The sequence below is a fragment of the Populus alba genome, chromosome 17 (genome assembly GCF_005239225.2).
Source record: "Populus alba chromosome 17, ASM523922v2, whole genome shotgun sequence".
In the NCBI taxonomy this organism is placed as follows: Eukaryota; Viridiplantae; Streptophyta; class Magnoliopsida; order Malpighiales; family Salicaceae; genus Populus; species Populus alba.
In genome coordinates, this window is record NC_133300.1 from 16,163,047 (window position 1) to 16,186,966 (window position 23,920).

General features: G+C 33.6%; 1 protein-coding gene and 1 pseudogene across 1 annotated transcript in view; both read left to right on the forward strand.

Annotated features, from left to right (window-relative positions):
• The window catches only part of LOC118036658 (TMV resistance protein N-like), a 12,625-nt gene extending 7,902 nt beyond the window's left edge, over positions 1–4,723 (forward strand). The window contains exon 7 of the mRNA XM_073405822.1: positions 3,566–4,723. Coding sequence (XP_073261923.1) covers positions 3,566–4,469 — 904 coding nt within the window. The 3' untranslated portion in view covers positions 4,470–4,723. The remainder of the gene's footprint in view (positions 1–3,565) is intronic.
• A 3,150-nt stretch (positions 4,724–7,873) lies between these two features.
• LOC140954796 (DNA-directed RNA polymerase 2, chloroplastic/mitochondrial-like) lies at positions 7,874–13,419 on the forward strand (annotated as a pseudogene).
• The last annotated feature ends 10,501 nt before the right edge of the window (positions 13,420–23,920 follow it).

The following is a 23,920-nucleotide window of genomic DNA, read 5'->3' on the forward strand; positions in this document are numbered from 1 at the left end:
CTTGCAATCTAAGAGAAGGGGCACTTCCTGAAGATATTGGCTGCTTATCTTCATTGAAGTCTTTAGATCTGAGCAGAATTACTTTGTTAGCCTGGCCTAGGAGCATAAATCAGCTTTTTGGACTTGAAATGGCTTGCTCTTGGAGGATTGTAGGATGCTTGAATCATTGCCTGAGGTTCCATCTAAAGTTCAAACAGTAAATTTGAATGGTTGTATAAGACTAAAAACAATTCCAGATCCGATAAAATTAAGCAGTTCAAAAGATCAGAGGTTCCTTTGTCTTAACTGCTGGGAATTGTACTATCTATAATGGCCAAGACAAATGGGGTTGAGCCATGCTTGAAAGTATACCTCCAGGTCTTTCTCTTAATCAAACCCCAACCTTTTTGTGTTTCTCACTCTCCCTCTATCTATCTAACATTTTGGTTCTTTATGGTACAGGGTTTGTCTAATCCAAGACCTGGATTTGGTATCGTTGTTCCAGGAAATGAAATCCCAGGCTGGTTTAACCATCAAAGTGAGGGACCTTCAATTAGTGTGCAAGTGCCTAGTTGGAGCATGGGGTTTGTTGTGTGTGTTGCATTCAGTGCGAGTGCTGAAGGTCCTTCTCTTGTTTGTCATTTCAAAGCCAATGGGAGAGAGAATTATCCTTCGCCGCCGATGAGTAATTAGTTGTAGACTCTATCAAAGTTCTGTTAGATCATATTTGGGCTATTTTATCTATCTTTTGATTACCTTAAAGAGCTTCAAGAAAATGGGCAGCAACGGATCCCTTTAGCGACATTTGAGTTGTCGGTTCATTCTTCCCAGCCAGGAGTGAAGGTAAAGAATTGTGGTGTCTGTTGTGTTATCTTCTATAAATATTACACCACAACCATCTGTCCATTTTTATTGTCACAAGCAAAGAGCAGCTTCTTCATATATAAGTCTTTTTTTAGCTTTTTCTTCGTCGGTACCATCATTGGATGGCCAATGTCCTTCCCTGTTACTAGAGTCACAGACACTAGTAATGCTTTCACCTATTTAAAGTCAGATCTAGCCCCGAGATTCATTATGTCAGTCGAGAAGGAACCAGAGAAAGTAATGGAAATTAGATCAAGACTCTTTGAGACCATTGAAAAATCAGGGCTGTCAATTATTATATTTGTAAGAGATTGTGCTTCTGTACCTTGGTGCTTTGAAGAACTAGATAAGATTGTCGGACTCATGGATGAGATGAGATCGGACACTGTGTTTCCCGTTTCTTATGATGTCGAGCAATCAAAGGTAGATGATGAAACAGAGACGTACACAATTGTCTTGGATAAGAGTGAAGAAAATTTCAGGGAAAACGAGGAGAAGGTGCAAAGATGGACGAATATTCTCAGTGGAGTTGAGATTTCATCTGGATCGAAGAATAGGTAATAATATTCTTCTTCAGTAACTTTTAAAAGGTTAATAAAATTCACAAGGAAACAGATTTTGTATATGAAAGGTGTGCGTGATTGGCAAAAAATGGTATTTAATTAAAAGATAAATATAATATAAGACATAATTTATTTATTTAATAAAAATAAAAATAAATTAATAAAATCCATGAATTTAAACCGTAACTTGACTTCATCATAATTGACATTGACTAGATTTAACTCTTTTTCAAAAAATATGTTTAATGAACTTTGACTTAATTTAATCAATAAACCGATATAATGACGTGGGGAATGAAGGATTGAAAAAGTTTGCCATATTCTTTATTTACTGTTTATTTAGACCAAGTTCTCGAAGAGCAAAGAATTGAATCATATATTATTTTTTCAATTCAAGCATCAAAAAGCATGTCCTTATATGTTGAGAAGGGTGTATAAATAAAATCTTAATTATATTAAGTTCAATTGTTTTAAATATAAAAAATTATTTTTTAGATCTCATTTGTCATCTTAAATTTTTAAGTGGAGATAATTTTTTTATAAAAAAAATTATTTTTTCATAAAAAACTTTTATTTTATATTGTTTATTTACAATGTGGTTTTTTGGAAAAGAAAAGAAAAACTTTTCTTCATACCCATTAGAAAATGATATAGGAATTATTTATCAAGTTTTCATTAATAAAGTTTTGATTGAAATGATTTTTGTAATTATTATTAAGGAAAGCTTCTCCGCTTAGGTTTTATTTTAAAGTAATTTTTTTTAAGGTAGATTTTTTTTATTATTTTCAGTAACCCTTTTTTTCAATTTGAATGTGTTAATAAAGTTAAAACAAACAAAATACTTGCTTATTTATATTCAACCTTTTTTTAAAAAATATGCACAATACCATCAAATAACAATTTACATCCAAAACTTGTAACCGAATGCATGCAATTTAAAAGCTATGATTTTGGAGTCTTGGGCAGGTTTATTATTGAATTTTGATTGAATTCATGATTCAGGTTATATGTTTTATATTTTTTTATTCTTATTTATTTATTTTTATTATTATTTGATTAAATAAAAAACTTTGTTTTAATTAACAAATTTAGTAAACACAATTGCGTAAATGTCTCATCTTGCAAATTAAATATTTTAATTTACAACTATTTCTTGATATTTCTGTTTTATTTTTAATTATCTTTTATAGTTGTTTTTTATTATTAAGTTCTATTTATAAATTTTATTTAATTATATTTTATGCTTAATTGTATTTTTATTTTCACTTAAAAAAATTTTAAATACAAAAACATATTTAAAAATTCTAATTTAAAATTTTTTTTTTGTTAATTTTTTTTTTAACCTGCAATGAATTTACGTAACAAGTATCTAGTAACATCGATTCCATGTGAAAGATAAAAGAATGAAGAGAGAGAGAGAGAGAGAGAGAGAGAGAGATGTGTGAAAAGAAGAATTACATAAATATATTTGCTGTAATTATTTAATACTGTTTACATCATGTTATTATATATATTACAATTTTTTTTAAATTCAAAAATCTTATAATTAAGGATGCAATATGAATAAAATATACATTTAATTCTAGACTATCTATTGTAGATATAATTACTATTATCTTTAGTATAAATAATCTTTTTGTGCAAATATGAACAAAAAATCACGATTATATTCAGTATCAGTGATGATCTCTTCATATATCAGGGATTTCTGATTATGATAACAATTTTTTATCATGATTTATCTTCAGTATCAATAATAATTTTTTTGTGTAGATATGAATCAGAAATTACGATTATTTTTAGTGTTAATGATCCTTGATCATGATAATAATTCCTGACATGTTTATTTTCAGTATTATTATTATCTTCCGTAAATTTTTTATAATATTTTCAACACCTAGTTTGACTATGTAGTGGTGGAGAAAATGAATGTTTAGTTTTCAAGTACTTTTTTATCTAATCTATATTTTTTTTATGACAATTTTACCTAACCGAATGATAGAAATTCTTTTTAGTCAGTAACAATTTAATGTGGTTTGGAGGGATACTGTTCAACCCTACAATATGCATTAATAATTAAAGTTTGAGAAAATTCCCATTATGCCAAGCTATATATATACACACACACAACACTTCTAACCTCTCCTTCTCACTCTCAGCGGCAAAGGAGCTCCAGCAACGCAGCAGCAGCAGTGGCAGCAGATCCAGCTCCACCTCCACCAGCAGCGGATCCAGCATCTCCAACTGGTCAAGCAGTGGCAGGGATGGCTCCAGCACCGGCAGCGGAAGCAGAAGTGGCGGCCGCTCCAGCGGTGGCTCCAGCAGCGGATCCAGAAGCGCGAGCACTTGTCTGAGCAGCAGCTTGAGGAGCTGCCGCCGCCTGAGGAGCATCTCGAGCAGCTGGAGCAGCTGGTGGAGCAGGAGCAGCAGCTGCTGGAGCAGCAGCTGCCGCTCGAGCGGCAGCAGCTGCTGGAGCGGCAGCAGCAGCTGCACCGGCAGCAGCTGCAGCTGCACCAGCAGCTGCACAAGCAGCAGCTGCTTCCGGTGAAGGTGCTGCTGCGGCAATGGCAGAAGCAGCAGCTGGACCGGCTGTGCCACCGGAGGCAGCTGCTGATGAACCGGCAGAGGCAGCAGCTGGACCGGCTGTGCCACCGGCAGCAGCACCGGCAGAAGCAGCAGCTGGAGCAACTCGAATATCTGATGCTGGAGCTGCAGCAGGAGCAACTCGACCAGCTGAAGCGGCTGCAGGAGCTAGTCAACCAGCAGCAGCAGCTGGAGCGGCTGAAGCGGCTGCAGGAGCTAGAGCGGGAGCAGCTGGAGCGGGAGCAGCGGGAGATGGAGCGGGTGCAGCCGCAGCAGCGGCAGCAGCTGGAGCGGGTGCAGCAGCAGCAGCTGCGGCAGCTGGAGCAGCAGCAGCAGCAGCTGCCACAGCTGTGGCAGCTGCTGAGGCAGCCGAAGCAGCAGCTGCTGCTGATGCTCGAGCAGCAGCAGCAGCTGTTGCTCGAGCAGCTGCAGCTGCAGCAGCAGCACCAGCAGCTGCCTTGGTTTTGGTTAGGAATCTAACTTGATTTAGCTTGAAGATCTTCGTCAGTTTTTGCTCATGGTTTTGGTTTGGGGTAATTAGATTCACATTTTGCAATATTGGTTATCGGTGGCGTCTCGGTGTTTCTGCGACCGTAGATTCCAAGAGGTTTTTCCAGCTACTAATTCTATAAATATAATGAAAACAGAAGTGAGAAACTCGTCAGTTTTTCTATTGATGTAGAACGAGGAAGAAGACGAGGGGGGAATAGATGAAGGAGGAGAATAGTGTTAGAAGAATATAGAAAGGTGACGAATTAAATACAGTAACCGTTAATGAAAATATGCTTGTTATACAGTACAAAAATATACCGGTAAGTAAGAAAACAATATTGAAAAGGAAAGAATGTAGAAAAAAAAAAATATATATATAATATATTATATATATATATATTAAATGTAGTATTTTAAGTAGTGAATAAAAATGATGTATTATTATTATTTAATGTGATTTATGCTTAATTAACTAGTGACACAAATTTCCTAGGACATGGTTATATTACTTTTCGCTTCAACTATTTTTTGTTATTTTTTTCTAATACTAGTATTTCTAATCTAAATAAATTAAATATTTAATTTGTATTATAACATGTTTTCAATGATTAAAATGTTGTCTGTTTTTTATTTTGCAAACATAATTAATTTTGTTGTGGGATCAGTACTTGACATTATATATTGTGAGTATTAATAAAATGTTTAATTTGTATATAACATATTCTTCTTAAATTTTAGGATAATCCCATTCTTCTTAAAAGTGGACATATTTAAGTCTGTCCACTTTTTTAACTCTGTTTTTTGGTGTATGATATATTTAAATTAAAAAATATATATATTTCTAAAAGATAAAACCAATAATTTCTTATCAATAAGAATTTGTTTTTTATTTTAAATCAATTTCATTCAGAATTTTTTAAAATTAATTTTAAGTATTTTGATATTTCATGTTATAATATTCATGCTAAAAATATTAATGACCACGTTTTAAAACCATTTTCTCCTAACAGTAGGCATTTTAAATTCAAAATACATAAAAATTGATCTTAAAGTGCGACCAAGCGCATGCATTCTAACTATTCTAAACAATTCTCTTAGTTTTCTATCTGTGTTTGTTATTATGGTAATATATAATTATTTTTTAAAATATTTATTTATTTAAAATAAAATTTTTAAACTATTTATTCATTTATTTTTAATACAACACATCAAAACAATTTAAAAAAAATATAAAAAAAACTTAATTTGAAGTAAAATAAATAAATAATTCAATTTTTAAGAATTTAAAAAACAAACAAGTGCTCTAAATCCTGACAACCTATTAGATAAAATTATTAGGAAAGGCGACATCTTTAATATGTTACTTTTATTTTATGTTAAGATCCTATTTATTTTATGAAAAGTGGTTTTTTTAAAAATTATTTTTAAAAATGTTTTGTGTTTATTTATCATTAAAAAAATTAGTTAATAGAAAATATTTTTCAGTTAAAAAAAATATTTTTCAAAAATTATAAAAATTTAAAAAATATCATATTATTTGCTAATTATATCAAATTTGATATTCATACTTTTAATTACTATATATTTTGTTTTGAATATTTTTTTTAATTCCATCCCTTAGAGTTTAATCAAATTTGATTTTTATATTAATTTTGATCTTGATTTTAATGATTGTTATTTGTTTTTCTTATTATTTTCTTAATTGAAATTTTTATCTATCATATTTGGTTCTCATTCTTTTAATTATTATTTATTTTATTTGTAATAATTTATGAAATTATAATTATTTTTTTAATCTCATTATCTTTCCATTTTTTTTATCTATTATATTTGATCTCTATTATTTTTAATTATTATTTATTATATTTGAGATAGTAAATGAAATTAATTTTTTTTTCAATTTCATTCTCTTTTAACTTTTTAATTTGTAAGATATATTCCTTATTATTTTTAATAAACTTTTAAAAAATATTAATAAGTTATTTTTCATGATATAGCTAAACACTGAAAAATATTTTTTAACTTATTTTTTTATGATACTATCAAAATATGAAAAATTAATTCACTTTTTAAAAATATATTTTGCAAGAAAAAATTATATAAAAAAAATTAATTTTTAATAAACAACGGCAAAGTATTTGTTTTTTCTTCTCAAAAACAGAAAACCACCTTCGTTGTGCAGTGCAACATTTCATGCCCCAAGTTACTTAGCTGCTGTCAAAAGACTCGAAACCCTGCGATATTGGGAATTAAAGTTTGCTGGTAGTAATTTTAGGTTATATCAGTATTTAAAAAGCAAGAATTTTTTATTGAGTCCCACCTAGCGTTTGGAAACACGGTATTTAAAAAGCAAGAATTCCTTATTTTTTTTTGCACTGTTCACGTTAGTGGCACTGTTCAATGAACAGTGCAATTAACATGAACAGTGCATATGTGTTAGTTTTTTTTTTCTTTTTTTTAATGTGTTAGTTTTTTTAACTTAAAAAAAAAAAACTAGTTTAGAGTGAATTTTATACATAATAATATTTTTCTAATTTTATTACACGTTAAAAAATTATGGAAACTGTAGTTCTTATCGAATGTATTTTGTACGTAATGGATTTATAGATGATTTTATGGAATAATAAAAAATATTTTATATAAAGTATGATTTATTTCATGATATAATAGCAATAGTTAAATCCATAATATTTAAATAAAAAATCATCAATATTAATATATATTTTTTTAAATTATTTTATAACCTTAATTTTAAAAGCATTTTTAACCAAACATATTAAACTACTTTTTATTCAATTTTAATTTCAACCACAGTTTTAATCAAAACACCTATTTTTTCAAACCAATCTCAACTAAAAATATTTTTATAAAAACAACTTTTTTTCAAACCATAAACATAACAACTACCGCAATACCAAATACACTATATAATTAAAGCGGGTATGCTAATACCACTATCATACCCTCACCCATTTCCTTTCTCAAATTGCATTACCCGCGCATTTTAATTCATCTCTCAATCACTTCAATTCCATTTTTTTTTTCATTTCCTTTAATTAGAGGGCCAGCTCCCATATATTTTCTACCAAAACTTTTTGATCCTTTGATTACTTTTTATAAAACCCACAATTTATCTCTAAACCATCCACAGTTATGTGGAGAAACGTCGCAAAACAAGCCACCTTGAAATCCCAATCAAAGTCCCTCAATTTCCCTTCATTTCCAAGAACTTACAGCTTTTTAGGAGCCTCTAAAGAACCCATCTTTTTTGAGAAACTCAAGTTTTCGAGCAATTGGCGAATTATCAACCCATGAAGATTTTATGGGAAACCCAGGTTTATTTTTTTGAGAAATAGTGATAGTAGTAATGGGAATGGATTTTGTCCAAGAGGGTATGTGAGTGCAGCTGAGGCAGTGTCATCAACAGATGTTGAAGATAATGTGTCTGGTGCGGATGAAGTGCAAGAATTGCTGCCAGAAATGAGGAAAGGAGAGGAGAAAGAGGAGCACTTTAGGAGGAGGAGGCTACATGCTAACCCTGGAATAGGGTCAAGGAAGCATATTGTCTTAAGGAGAAGGCAAGTGAAGATTGAGGCGGAAGCATGGGAACTGGCAACGAAAGAATATAAGGAGCTTTTGAAGGATATGTGTGAGCATAAGTTGGCTCCTAATTTGCCATATATGAAGAGTTTGTTCCTTGGTTGGTTTGAGCCTTTTAGAGATGCAATTGCGAAAGAGCAGCTGTTGATTGGAACGGGGAAGAGTAGGCAGGGTTATGCTCCGTATTTTGATCTGCTGCCAGCTGACAAGATGTCTTTTATTTCAATGCATGAACTCGCAGCAATGGCAATGACAGTTGATTGGAACGGGGAACATGGATGTGCAAGAGTTGTGACTGCTGCTTGTATGGTTGGTGATGCAATTGAGCAGCAGGTAAGTAATTTTTAATGTTTTATTTGCTTATTTTTACTTACGGTTTGATTTGTAGACAGAGGATAATGAGTGCCCATATAAAAATATTGAAAGATAAGGAAAACATAAAGTTTCTTAAATTTACTTTTAGACAACCTTCATCTGAGGTGATGAACTATACGAAGAAAGATGAAAGTTACCATGTACAATTATGAGATAAAAATCATCTATGGAGCTAGTAGTGCCTGGAAAATTAGATTTTGAAGTTACGTTCCGTAAAGTTGTTGAATGGGGTTTTTCTGGATTTCTTTTTTATATATCTATAGTTTTTACTTTCAGTCCAAGTTCTTCTGCTGTTCATGGTTAAAATTCAGAGGCGGAGCTAGGATTGTTTAATAGGAAGGGTCAAAACTAATACAATTAGGTATAAATTTTTACATGTAAACCACACTAATATATAAAAATAAAATTAATATATTTAAAAAAAAAGTGATATATAAAAGCAAATCTAACATAAAAAATGGGATTATTGATTCCTAAAAAAAAAAGAACTTAAATTAAATTAAAGTCAAAGTATGTGCTCTTTAAAGAATTTAATTTGGCTAGAGAGATCATGTGAAATTTATTGGACCTGGTGATAGTAAAAGTACATGCGAGAAAAATGATAATTTTAACGATTTTTGTTAAAAACAAAAACATAAAAAAATCCAAGCTTAATCAAAATAAACTCATAAAATATATTTAATTTATTAGAAAAAGCGACATTCACTATAACATAAAATAAAAAGATGATAAAACTAGAAAAAAATAGCAAAATTATATATATAAAAATATAAAAAACCTCACTAAATTCTTAACACACATAAAAAAAAAAGATTTTAAATTTGGGTCACTAATTACCTTATTTTGATGGACAATAAATTAATTGGGAACTTTATTTTAATCTTTTTACATTGTTTGTATTATTATATATTTTTTGGTTAGGATTCTAAAAAAGAAAGATAAAAAATAGTAAAAAAAAATTAAATTGAACAGGTTATATATTTTTTTTTTACAACTTGAACAAAGAAATAATTTTATATTCAAAGATAATTAATTAATGAAATAATAAATTTATTATTAGATAACTTGTTACTTATTTATATTTAAATACTAAATAACAAAAATCTTAAATATTTTACAGGGGTGTCTTGCAGGGGCCCAGGCCCCTGCTTGCCACCCTTTGGTTCCGCATCTAGTTCCAGGGAGGACACTAAATGTAGGTACGAAAAACAATGTAGTGTAAGATCCTTTAATAGTAAGTTTTTACAATTTTTTTCATTAAGTGTTAAACTTTTCATATCACGGGCCTTATTAGGCTGAATATTCTACTACGCCTTTCTTTTTTGAGCTACAATTTCTTCAAAGCATGGGCATGGGGGACTCATAAGAGTGACATTCAACTTTCCTTTGTTAGAGCTCATCCCATGTTTTGACATTGTTTCACTATGGATTTATACTTTTGCATTTCCCTGTTGGGGACAGCAATTATCTTTATCATTTCAATTATGTGTGTTCTTGTTTGTGCCTTTGTTTTGTAAGTTGTTTAAGTTTTTCTCTTGGTTTAGACGTTAAAGGCATGCGTGACACTTTGCTCTACTGTCTCTTCTGACTATGGGAGTTGCTTACTCTTTTCTTTCCTTGTTTTCTTTTTTAAAAAAAGAACTATACAATGAAGCAGATATTTAGGTGTAGCATTCTTAATCCATTTTTTGGACCTCCTAACTCTTCAGTCTTGTTCTCTTTCTTTGAACTGAGGACTGAATCTGTAACAGTTTCTATGATGAAACAGATTAGAATAGACAATTATCTTGGAGAAAACAAGGAAGAAAAAGGAAAAGGCTAATGACAGCAAGAATGGTGTAGAAGGTGAATCCCCTGCTGTCATGAAGGAACAAGAAAACCTAAGAAAAAAGGTTACTGATTTGATTAAAAAACAAAAGCTGCCAGCTGCGAGGAAGATTGTGAAGGGGAAGGATGATTCAAACCATGGAATGCAGATGCTAGGGCTAAGGTTTGTGTGCTTATTGTCGCACCCCTAAAAAAAAATCCAAATGCGGGTTTGACTGGCGATTTTTTTTGTTTTAATGATTTGGTTCTTTGGAGTCGCCATCTAGTATTTTGGTCACTAGGAACCCTAACTGGTTTTTCAGAGATTCTAAGGCAAGGGACTGGTTGCGTAAAGGGAAGGTATTAGCACTCCTAGTACGCCCTACCTAAGGTAAGCTGTTTGGTGTTTGGTTTGCTCTATAATCTATGGTGTTGGTGTTTCTAGTCCCGTCAATTTATTCTGGATAGAAATCTAAGAAGATTCCATGTGCTTTGAAAGCTCATTTTTCCCTTAGTATTTCAAGAGTTTGCGACTCGTAAATTGCAAGGAAAAGGAAAAAAAAAAAGAAATCTAAAAAATTTCACAACTCTTAAAAACTCATCTCTCGCCTTAGTATTTCATACTTTCACAACTCGTAAACCGTGGAGTAAAAAAAATAAATAAAAAAAAATAAAAATTTTTGAAATGTCCTCGATTATAATCAAGGCTTCTTTCAAGAAAGTGTGTGGATTTATTACTCCCAATAATATTTTGGATATTCATCCTTTTAAGGATTACTTTATCCAAACATTAGCGGTGAATAATAATGAATTTCCTCATCCAAAATAAGGTTTTTTTATAGCTTTTTTTGAAATATTGGTCAATACCCTTTGGAGTTTTTATAAATATGTTGTAAAATCCAGAAATGCAAGAAAATAATTTGTGTTTAAGAAATCGATGCGAAAACACATTTTCAAAGCTTCCAATATTTTTTTTTTTATAAAAAGAACATTCAAAACATGTTAGAGTGTTGGCCCGTATGCAACACGCAAGAAAACATTTTTTTTTTTTTGTAAACATTTTTTTTTTACGAAAACGGGTATTTTTAAACACTGAATTTGTATCTTCACAGTATAAAAATACAAACCAATGTATATATATATATATATATATATATATATATATATATATAATACGTATGAAAAGAAAACAACAATATTTTTTAGATTTTTTCGATTTTTTTATTTTTATTTTTTAAAAAAATATATATATACATGCATAATATAATATAATAATATAGTAATATAATATAATTTAATAAATATATTAATATATTAAGTGGGATGGGCCGACCCATCTAACTGGGACGGGCCCAGCCCCCAAAATTCGTTGGGCCAGACTCGGCCCAAAAGGTATTGGGCCGGTTTCGACCCAGAAAAAAAATCATGCCTAGGTCTGGGACGGACCCGGCCCAGACCACCGGGTCGGGCCAGAATCCTTCTGGCCCGTCCCACATATTTCTGGGCCAGAACTCATCTGGCCCAGAGAAGAAAGAAACTAAACACGGGGGGGGGGGGAATTATTTCCCCCCCCCCGCCTCCTGCATGCAGAACGATTCTGAATGCAGGAGGCAACTGCTGCAAACTTCGAAAAAAAATGCACAGGGGGGGAAAAGGAAGCGTACCTGGCGCTGGAGACGACGGCTTGCTGGCGGTGCTGCGGTGGAGACGGTCGTAGCGTCCTAGCTCACAACGGCTCCTCACGGTGATTTCCAAATAATCTGGCGACGTCCCCTCGGTTTTTTTTTGCTTGGTTTTCGTTTTCTAAATTCCCCCGGCTTCAAACTTTCACTCTTCTCTTGGTTTTTTGGGTTTTCGTTGGCTCTCTCTCCTTGGTTGGGTGTTTATCTCTCTTCCTCTCTCTCTTGGTTTTTTTTGTTTTCTCTCGGGTTCCCTTTTTTTGTTTTTCTTTCGTCCCCGTCTTACTCTGTTTCTTCTCTATTTATAGGGTATCGGGGCATGGCTGCATGGGGAGTGGGGCGCGCTGGTCGGTCGGTCGGCAGGCGCCGCTGCCAAGGCGTGTTTCTCTTGGTTTTGGTGGTGCGGCGGGTGGTCGGCCATTGGCTTCGGTTTCGGGGGTCCCAAGGCCTGGAGCGTCGGGTCATGGCACGTGAGGAGAGAGGCGGGGACAAAAACCCCGGTTTTCCTCTTCTCTGCTGCGCCTGCGGGGGGAAGAAGAAGAGAAACAATGCCGTTCAATCGTTTTGGTCTTTCCTTTTTTTTTTTTTTAAATGCATGAAACGACGTTGTTTTGGAGAAAACGCGCCGTTTCATTCAAATGTGGCGCCAGAAACGCGCCAATGTTCACATCAGTCCCCCAATTAATTTTGTTCCTTTCAATTGCGTCCCTGCCAATTTCGGTCCCGTCCCCATAGTTGGCCGCGTTTTCCACTTTGGTCCTTGGCCTCTGATTTATGCAATTTAGCCTTCAATTGATCAATAAACTTCTAATTTCTTCAATTAGGCCCCTGAATCAATTCCAAACAGCCCCCTCTATCTTTGCGCCTTTTCCAAATTGGTCCCTGGTTTCGGATTTTCACAATTAAGCCCCTAATTGGCCATTAAACTTCAATATTTATGCAATTAAGCCCCTGATTTGACCCAATAAAATCCTAAAAAATATATTTTGGCCCCAGAACTTAAATTTCTTCTAATTAAAGCCCAAATTGACTTAAAAATCAATTTTCCTTGTAATCAAATCCTCTATAAATCCAATTAAAAATCCAATTAAGTCCATAAACATCTAAATTTGGGCTTTTCTGCTCAAAATTTAAATTTTCCTTCTAACCAGGGCCTTCATCCTTCAAGAATATACTGTCAAAATCCAATCTTTGTATTTTTATACTCCTTAACCAATTTTCTGACCATTTTCTGAGCGCTTCTGCCTTTGGCTATTTTATTTTATTTTTATTTTTGTGGGGACCCAAAAATGGGTTACAACACTTATAATCATAGATAAAGGCTAATTTTCTTGAACAAATGTATCGTGTACAAATTTGATTTATGTCCTTGCACTTTGCAGGTTGGAAGCCATCTAATTGAATTACTGTTACAAACAACTTATATACAGCCTCCCTGTGATCAGTTAGCTGATAGTCCATCTGAACCTCTGTCATAACCAATTCTGGGTTATTCTTTAAAAATAATTTTTTTTTCAAAATAAAAATAAAAAAATAAAATAAAAAGCTGGCAATATAGAGAAAGTATACCGGGGAATTAAGCTGAAATTTTTTGTACCCCATTATGCCAAAAAAAGGAGAAAACAATGCAAATTCAAAGTCAAATTAAATCATTATTGGATGAATTTGCATAAAAATTAAGTCCAAGGACATAATGAAAATTTTAATATGCCAATTTGATTTAATCATGGGCCAAATTGAATTTTTAATTATGTTTAAGAGTTCATTTGGGTCCAATTAAAGGATTTAACTAAGTGCAAGGAATTAATTATACTTTAAATGTTTCAAATTAATTTTGTTTGGGCTTAATTGGTAAAAAATTAAGTTTGGGAGCCTAATTTAGGCTTAATTGAGAAGATTGGAATTTTAAGAGATCAAATTTAATTTTTACCAAGTTAATTGGTTGAAATTAGGGGCCAAATTGGAAGCAATTAAAAGTTTGATGGTCAATTAGGGGTTCCATTGAAAGAAATTGACAGATGGAGGATTGAAATGAAATTTGGCCAAAAAACTGTTCATTATCTTCTTCACTTTTTTCTGAAAAAAGCTGGTCCGATTACCTACTTTGCAGCTGAATTTAGTGTACCTAACAACCACCAAAATTGACAAATCTTACACGAAAATGATCCCCTGCAGTTTCTATACATCTTCAAGTAAACAGATCAGTCTGAATGGCAGCGAGACAGCGCCAGCGCCGGCCTAAACATGCCAACTCAGACAGCCATTTCTGCAGTTTTGACAGTGCACCATGCCTACTTTGAGCCAACGGTTGAGATCATTCCCAACTGAATCAAGGGCTCAAATATGTTTCAACAGAGATTGCCAATAGCATCATTTACATTGATGATGCTTCTGAAATATGGAAAGACCTTCAAGATATGTTTTCTCAGCACAATGGACCACGCATCTTTCAGCTTTAGAAATCCATCTCATGTTTATCACAAGAGAACAATTCTGTAAGTTCATATTTTACTGCTTTAAAAGGACTATGGGATGAGTTAGGAAATCACCAACCAATCCCTACCTGCACATATGGAGCCTTGAAAACTATTTTGTCTTACCATCATCAACAACAAGTATATCAATTCCTAATGGGATTAAATGAAAGTTTTTCACATGTTCGAGGTCAAATTCTGTTGATTGATCCACTACCTTCAATCAATAAAGTTTTCTCACTTGTTATCCAAGAAGAGAGGCAACGTATGATTTCTTCATCAAGCATCTCATTCAATCAGAACACTACTGCTTTGTTTACAAAGACTGTGTCTTCAAATCGCTTTGCTGGTAACAAGTCTTCTTATATTCGAAAAGATCGACCTATATGCTCTCATTGTGGGATTGCTGGCCACACTGTGGAGAAGTGTTACAGAATTCATGGCTTTCCTCCTGGTTACAAGTTTAATAGAGGAAAGAATGCACCTCCTAGTGCTAATCAAGTCTCTAACTGTAATACCCCTCGGCTTCCTATTACTTATGAACAATGCCAGCAACTCATTAACATGTTCAAGCCATCCATCTCAGAGCATGACTCGTCTGTCAACCAAGTTTCCTCATCTGTAACCAAAGAATCAGAAGACTCAATGCAAGGTGAAAATATGACAAGTACAAGTGATTTTTCACTCACAAATGGTATACATCTTCATGATCTAGATTTACAACATTCTATTTTTGCATCATCTTTGTCTCTAACTCCACAGGCTTCCCTCACAAACTCTACCAAAACCTCTTGGATCATTGATACTGGTGCTACAGATCACATGATCTGTTGTATGTCATTTTTTACAAGCATTACTTCTTCTATTTCCAAATCTGTGAGATTACCCAATGGACAATATGCCTCAGTTACTCACATTGGCACAGTTAAAATTTCAGACTCTTTTATTCTAACAGGCGTGCTTTGCATTCCTTCTTTTTCCTTCAACTTAATATCTGTTAGCAAATTGATTCAAAATCTACATTGTTGTGTCATCTTCTTATCACAATTTTGTTTTGTTCAGCACCTTACAAGTTGGAAAATGATTGGTGTGGGTAAAGAAGCTGGAGGTTTATATCATTTGATGCACAATCTAGTTTATGTTTTACCTAAGAATTCTGTTTCTATCAATTCTGCAAATTTCATGTCCAATAATAATGTCACTACTTTAGCCTCTGAAAGTTTCTCTGTAAACTTTGTCAATAATAGCTTGTGGCATTATAGATTAGGACATCCTTCCGACTCTCCTTTGAGATTACTTTCTCATGTAATTCCACAGGTTCTCCATGAATCAAATAAGAATTGCAACATTTGTCCATTGGCCAAACAACATCGTCTCTCTTTTCCCCATAGCACATCCATTTCCACTCAACCTTTTGATTTAATTCATTGTGATATTTGGGGGCCCCTTTTCCATAAAATCCTTTACTGGTTCATCATATTTTCTTACCATTGTTGATGACCACACTAGATTTACATGGATTCACCTTTTAGACAATAAATCTCAAACTAGAACTCACATTCAATCTTTCTTTAATCTGGTTGAAACACAATTCAATACTAGAATCAAATGTTTACGGTCAGATAATGGAGTTGAGTTCAACATGAGCCACTTTTATGCATCAAAGGGTGTTGTTCATCAACTTAGCTGCGTTGAAACCCCACAACAAAACTCCATTGTTGAGCGCAAACATCAGCATGATTTGAATGTAGCTAGATCGATTCGTTTTTAGTCACATTTGCCTCCACAATTTTGGGGGGACTGTGTTCTTACAACCGTGCATTTGATAAACAGAATGCCTACTCTTATACTACAAAATAAATCTCCTTAAGAAACCTTGTTCAAATCCTCTCCATTATATTCTCATTTACGTGTATTTGGTTGTCTTTGTTATGCCAATACTCTTCTTCAAAATCGACATAAATTTGATTCTAGAGCTAAGCCCTGCATATTTCTTGGTTATCCCTTGGGCATGAAAGGTTACAAACTATATGATTTACATCTCAATACCGTGTTTGTTTCTAGAAATGTTGTGTTTCATGAAAATATATTTCCTTTTGCTCTTAGACATCATACATCCCATAATGCTTCTGTATTACCTCTGTCTATTCCCATACATGACTCACCTATTCCTTCACTTCATCCCTTACCTACAAATTATTTTCCCTCAAGCCATATCAATACTTCACCTTCTAGCTCCATAAATTCCCCGAGAGAACAATGTATACCATCCACTGTAGAAATTACACCACAGCCCTGTAGAAAGTCTTCTCGGGTAAAACACACACCTGGATATCTGCATGACTATCATTGTCATATTGCAACCTCCACTTCAGATCCTGCACCTTCGTCTACAGCTTCAGGTATTCCTTATCCTCTTTCTTCAGTTCTTTCCTATAATCATCTTTCCTCTACATAAAAATCCTTTAGTCTTTCTATCTCTGCACTTGTTGAACCCACATCCTATATACAAGCTATTAAACATGAGGAATGGTGTGAGGCTATGGCTAATGAGATCAAAGCACTTGAACAAAATGATACATGGACTACTGTTAATCCTCCTGCTTCCAAGCACGTTATTGGATGTAAATGGGTTTACAAAGTCAAGTTACACTCTGATGGGACTTTGGAAAGGTATAAAGCTCGGTTGGTTGTCAAGGGATACAATCAGTGTGAATGATTGGATTACTATGAGACTTTTTCTCCTGTGGCTAAACTCACCACTGTGAGAACTTTTTTGGCGGTAGCAGCAGTCAAGAAGTGGGATCTTCATCAGTTGGATGTGAATAATGCATTTCTTCATGGCCAATTATATGAAGAAGTCTACATGTCTTTGCCTCCTGGATTTGCCAGACAGGGGGAGTCCAAGGTATGCAAGTTACACAAGTCAATCTATGGCTCAAAACAGGCTTCAAGGCAATGGTTTGCTAAATTTTCTACTGCCCTACTCGAGTTTGGATTCATACAATCCAAAGCTGATTACACTTTATTCACACAAATTTTAGAGGGTTCTTCTATTGCCTTGCTAGTTTATGTTGATGACATAATTGTGGCCAGCAATAATTCTGCTGCGGTTTCAGGATTTATCAAACTGCTTAATGATAGATTTAAGCTAAAAGACCTTGGTCAATTGAAATATTTCCTTGGTTTAGAGATAGCTCGCAGTGAGCTTGGTATCTCTGTCTGCCAGAGAAAATATGCTTTGGAAATCCTTGAAGATACTGGTATGTTGGCTTCAAAACCAATACAATTTCCAATGGAACCCAATGTGCAATTATTTAAAGATTCTGGACAAATCTTAGATAATCCTACTGCCTATAGACGGCTTATTGGGCGATTACTCTATCTCACTATCAGCAGACCTGACATTTCATTTGCAATGCAAGTTTTAAGTCAATTTATGGACAAGCCTCGAGTCCCTCATTTAACTGCAGCTACTAGAGTCCTGTGATACATTAAGGCATCTCCAGCTCAAGGGCTGTTCTTTCCAGTTATTTCTAGTTTACAAATGAAGGCCTTTTGTGACTATGACTGGGCCAGTTGTGTTGATACCAAAAGATCAGTCACAGGGTACTGTGTCTTCCTTGACAACTCTTTAATCTCTTGGAAATCAAAGAAACATACCGTTGTTTCCAGGTCTTCTGCTGAGGCTGAGTACAGAGCAATGACATCAACTTGTTGTGAGATTGTGTGGCTTCGTAATGTTCTTCAAGACCTACAGGTTTCTCCTCAAACTACTCTTCTTTATTGTGATAGCAAAGTTGCTCTTCACATTGCAACTAACCCTGTCTATCATGAGCGTACCAAACACATTGACATTGATTGTCATGTGGTTCGAGAAAAGCTTCAGTTAGGTATTTTGCGCACTTTTCATGTTTCCTCCAAACATCAGCTCGTTGATATATTTACTAAGGCTCTTGGCTTCTCTCTTTTTTATCCTTTGTTATCCAAGATGAGTCTTCACAACATATATTCTCCTTGATTCCTTTTACGTCTCATCTTGAGGGGGAGTATTGAGCTGTATTGAGCTGCATGCAATTCAATCTTCTTCACTGTCCACAATGAAGCCAGCAGTGCAATTCTGTTTTCTCTAGCTTATCCACATCAGCAATGCATACAGCAATGAAAATCCCCAACAGCAACAGTAACGGGCAATCCTGCAGTCTTCAGTTAACTTCTTCAACAAGCAATAGTGGAGGAGTTAGAGTTTGTTAAAGTTGTTTGAGTTAGTTAAAGCTGTTATAGGAAGTTTGTTATTTCTATTAATTAGTCGTTACTTAATCTGTTTTCAACTAGTCTATATATACAGTGTAATAGACAATAGTAAGATTAACAAAGTGAAATATTCAGTTCATAACTCTTTCAATTTCCATTTCCAATAGCCACAGGCAGGAGAATTTAAGGATTGCTATGGAATTCTTTATTATAATGTTTTTTATGTTAAAGGGAGAGGTATACTTCATGGAAAAGAATGGTTGGCAGTTAGAGATAAAATATAGAGAAAGAAAAGGTGTAGGTGTTAGGTTTTCTACAACGATGCTGTGGTGGATTATTTTAGCACAAGAAAATATAAGAGTATCGAATTGTTGTTTTCATGTGAAGTCAGACATGTAGTTAATTTAGGATTAGGATAGTACATAGAGAACTTGATTGAAGTAGTTTAGTTTCTTTAGGTGAAGATTCATATATAGGTATTTATTTCAAATTTCAAATGTGCCAGAAGCGCAAGGAGACAACAGATGATTACATGAGAGAAATGGCACAGACAGATCTCTACTGTCAAACTGAGATTTTTGAACCTTATTGTTTGGCAAGTTAGTTAGGATATGTTTTTCATGGACTTGGGTTAAGTTTTTCATGAATAGGTGATCACAATCCTCATTGAAAAAACTACACATGCTTTGGAATATGAAGAGGCCTCTATAGCAGCTTCTGCCATTCAACCTATTGCCTTTAAATCTGATAAGCTCCCTAGCGCTTTTGGTTGTAAATTGCCCATTAGGACTGAGATTCCTGGGCACACTTTCTATCTACAAAAACAAAAGATTTAAACTAGTGATTGCACTCTGAATATCTTTATTTGATCAGATTGAGCATCAGACGAAAACCATTTCATGAATTGGCGTTGGGGAAAGAGCACTTTGTTTACTCGCAAGTTTATAGTGGGTCTTGGCTATTTCACTCAATCATAATGCAAGTTGCAGGAGGCACATTAGCATAGTCCCCACTAAAATTAATTTTAGATCCTTGTATACAAATTTGGAAGGTACAAATTCTTCATACATGCTCCTTACATGCGCTACTTTAATCTGGAATTTAATGAGTTTGTGGTTGGATTCTGGTTCCCATGTAGTTGTAGCAACTCTTAACACCATTATTGCTTCTAGCAACAAATCAGGACCTGGCATTTAAGTAGCTTTTTGGTGTGTTCTAAGCTCTTCTTGGATAATTGTGTCATAGCTTGTGATATTTACCTCTCTCTTACTCATGTCGAGCATAACCTCAATGCCCTTTGCAGTTATGATAAAGAAGCTCACTTGTTCTTACCATCCTATGTCATGCGGATACAACCAGTTTTTGAGGTCTGTACATATTAGATGCATTGCATGGTTACTGATGCATATTTTATTGTTTGAACTAAATCATCTTTTGGTACGAACATGTGATGTTCTTTGAACACAATCTCATACTGATAAATTTGTATACCTTCACATGCTATCACATGTTAGAATAATTTCCTCAATTTAACTCGTGTGTTTTTTTTTTTAGAAACTCCCTTACCTTTATCTTTGTGTTCCAAGAATTGATCATGTTGACTAAAGCAATTAAAAAACCTTTCTCGTTTAATTTCTTCATTCAGGTTCCTTTACCTGAGAGGCCAGAAACAGTCATTCAATTTTCCTTCTTTTGAAAATGATTTGTAAATAAGCTGAATGTTTTTCTCTTCCCCTATATTTAGTTGCTTCTCCCACTACATACCCCCCCCCCAAGTTCACTCATTATTTTTAATTTCAATAAAAAAAGACAGAAAATATATCACAATATAATTTATGTTTTGAATTCTATAATTTTCTTTTTATCTTTTTAGTTAAAATATATTTTTATCTTTTTTATATTCAAAACACTAAACAAACACAACATACATGTAAATATGAATACGCAATATCCATACCCTAACAAAAATATTAATTTAGTAATAGATTTTTTTTTATAAGCCTAACAAATTGTCGCTTTGGTAGGCATGCTTTGAAATAGAATATGAATTTCAGAAGGTATTTTTTTTATTAATTAATAAACTTCTATAATTTTCTCTAGATGCGCCAACAATCTTTATTATTTATATTTACAACTATATAAACACATAAATTCATAAACATTAATATATATAATCAATATCAATATTTACACCAAAATTGAACTTGCTTCGTCTATAAATGACAATACGCCTAGCCCCAAACATATTGCTAAACCCAAGAAATGATTAGGTTTGACCACCGAGAGACTCAAATCTTGCTAGCTCTAGCGCTAGTTAGATCCAATCATGATTGAGTTTGTTAGTATGTCAGGCTGTTTGTGATAGGAATATTGAAGTTTGAGATTCTAAACTCCATCTATGGATTTCTCTTTGTTTTTTGGTTTGGTTAAGAGGGTGATGGCTAAGGTTTTTTTTTATTCAATGAAAAATTTATAATATTTAAAATAAGAACTTTATAGTTATTAGTTTAATAATAATAATAATTTTGTAAATAATTAGATATTTTTGTACATAGGACTTTTTTACATGTGTTAGTAAGGATATAAAATGTTATCATAAACTATAATTTTTAAAACAAATAGAAAATAAATTGAATTAAATCATGAAGCTTAATTCATAATCAATGCAATATTAAAAGATAAAATTAAAAAAAAAAACCCTAGGTCAACCTGCGAAACTCACAATACCGGCTAAAATTGCAATATGAGTTATAAAACTAAAATAATCTTATAAAAAAAAATATATTAATAAATTATGAAACTCAATCTTTAAAAAGAAAAATGTTGAAAGATAAAAAAAAACATGTAGATTTTTTTTAAAAAAAATACTTTGCAAATTTTAACTTGGTAAGATTTTATGTTAATATTACTATATTAGATGAGTCCAGCTCACCATAACCTACATGGATGAATATGAGTAAATGGTGAGTCGAGCTTGTATAATAATTTATGGGTAACAAATGTTGTGCCCAATATTTCTTTAATACGACGAGGTTTAATTTCTTTTCTTTTCATAGTAATCTCTGAGTGGACAGCAGCATCAATTATAAGAACTTATATATTTAAATTTAATTTAAATACTAAACGTGATAAGAGTGGGAGTTAAATATAACGCTGCACATCAAATGCTCATCAAACTGCATTTATTGGAAGCTTCCGCGATGTGCCCATCAAATACGACTATAGTGAATCCCTGGATAAGAGATTGTTGCTTTCGACTTTCCGACCGCCGTTGCATTTAATTAGTGACAACAGTTAGCCATAAGCATACGTTTCCAGCAACACTCCACGCACCCAGAGAGAGAGGGAGAAGAAGAATACCTATCCACATTGACACCACCCCGAAGCGACAGTCCCTGCCACGACGCTTCATCTCATGCAGTAAAGTAGCCACACATCTAGCACCTGTAACATGAATTAGTCTCAGAAAATTATTAAACAAATAACTGCTGCACCACATATGCATGTGTAAAATTGAAGACCATATATTAATGGATTGATATCACAAAGATCACCGTACACAACTCAAAAGTGATGCTCTATACAAGTCTTGAGCAGATTTACAAGCACCAAAAACTGTTTCCCCCACCGACACAACGCAAAACCCCTGAATTTACCCATGTTTATGTCAAGCACTTTTGACCAAATTTTTCTTTTGCTTTTTTATACTGTCCCACTGAGCAGACCTTTTTTGTTCTTTTGTATGAAAAAAAAAACTAATTAGAAAATAAAAAAAAACTTTGGTCCGGTTTAATTTTAGTTTTAAAATTCTAAAACCGATGGAACCAAATCAAGTTATAAATAGAGTAGTACTTTTTATTATATTCCCATTGTTAATTTATTATTCTATAGATTTTTCTACATTGAAGCTTTTGAAAAGAAAAATTAACATTGATAATTCATTCACTTTTGAAAAAACTTTCTTTTGCTTCTTTATGTTGTTCCACTGAGATGACCCTTTTTTTTACTTTTGTGAATTGAAATTATATTACACGCAAACTGCTTCAATACTCACGTTAATAATAAAAACAAAATTACAATCACATCAGGCACATGGTTGCATTCATGGCTGCATTTGCTTTCATCCCCTGATTATGAACAGGAACCCCAATTAAATGAAATGGATTTCTTGGAAAATGATCTCCTTGGTCCACAGCATATATCCTTGGCCTGCAGGCACCCAAATCAAATGAAATGGATTTCCTGGAAATTGCTCTCCTTGGTCCACATCCTATTCGGTTAACCAAGTCGGCTACCACTTGCAGCACAATTCATCAAAAAACGATGTGAATTATCATTTTGATGTCAAACCAGGTGGATTATCAGCTGCAGCCACAATTATTTGATGCATAGCAAAATAATTATTCAGAATCACTCCTTGGCACTCCTTTCCAGCCAACTTGATGTGTTGTGTGCTAATCCGATGAAAATCAGATCCCAAAGAGGGTGATGCCACTGATGTAGTAGTTGCAGTGCCGAGGACTTTTATGTATATATAATTGTAACAAACCGGCTTTCCAAGCCCAAAACACAATAATTTTTTTTTTTATATGCATTCAATCCACATGGTGCCGGCAATCAATGAATCTAAATCCTCACATCATCGAAATACAATCAATACAATCAACATTTCATTTCAAAGTGAATCTTACACAAACACGTAATATTAAGGTTGCTTGATTTGAAGTTCATATTAAAAATATATACATAGACATGAGTTTACAGTCTTCTCCTACTAATAGTCATCACAATTTTAAGCAAAAAGGATCTAATAAAAGTTATACATTCAGTACATTGATCCATACAAAATACATTGTGATTTAAGATACATCTACATAATTCCTTGCAAAATAGGTTCCCGTGTATCGGGTTTCCTAGACATCTCGTTGGTGTGAAGTCCCTGCAGCAGTACAAACATTTAAGAGAATGCAAATATTTAATAATAATAAGAATGGTAACTCACGGTTTGGCAATTAAATAAAACATTAACAATTATAATTTCTTCATGTATTGCTACAACAACTAGTAGTACATATAGATACACAAGTTTTCGGATGCCATTCGCCAAAACTAGTCATTCATTTGTGTCGGCCATCCATGGCGAAAGCTGCGTCGCTGCCGATCCAAAATCGGCAGCAAAAACTGCATTGCTGCCGATCAAGGAATCGGCAGCGAAAACTGTGTTGCTGCCGATCCAGAATCGGCAGCGGAA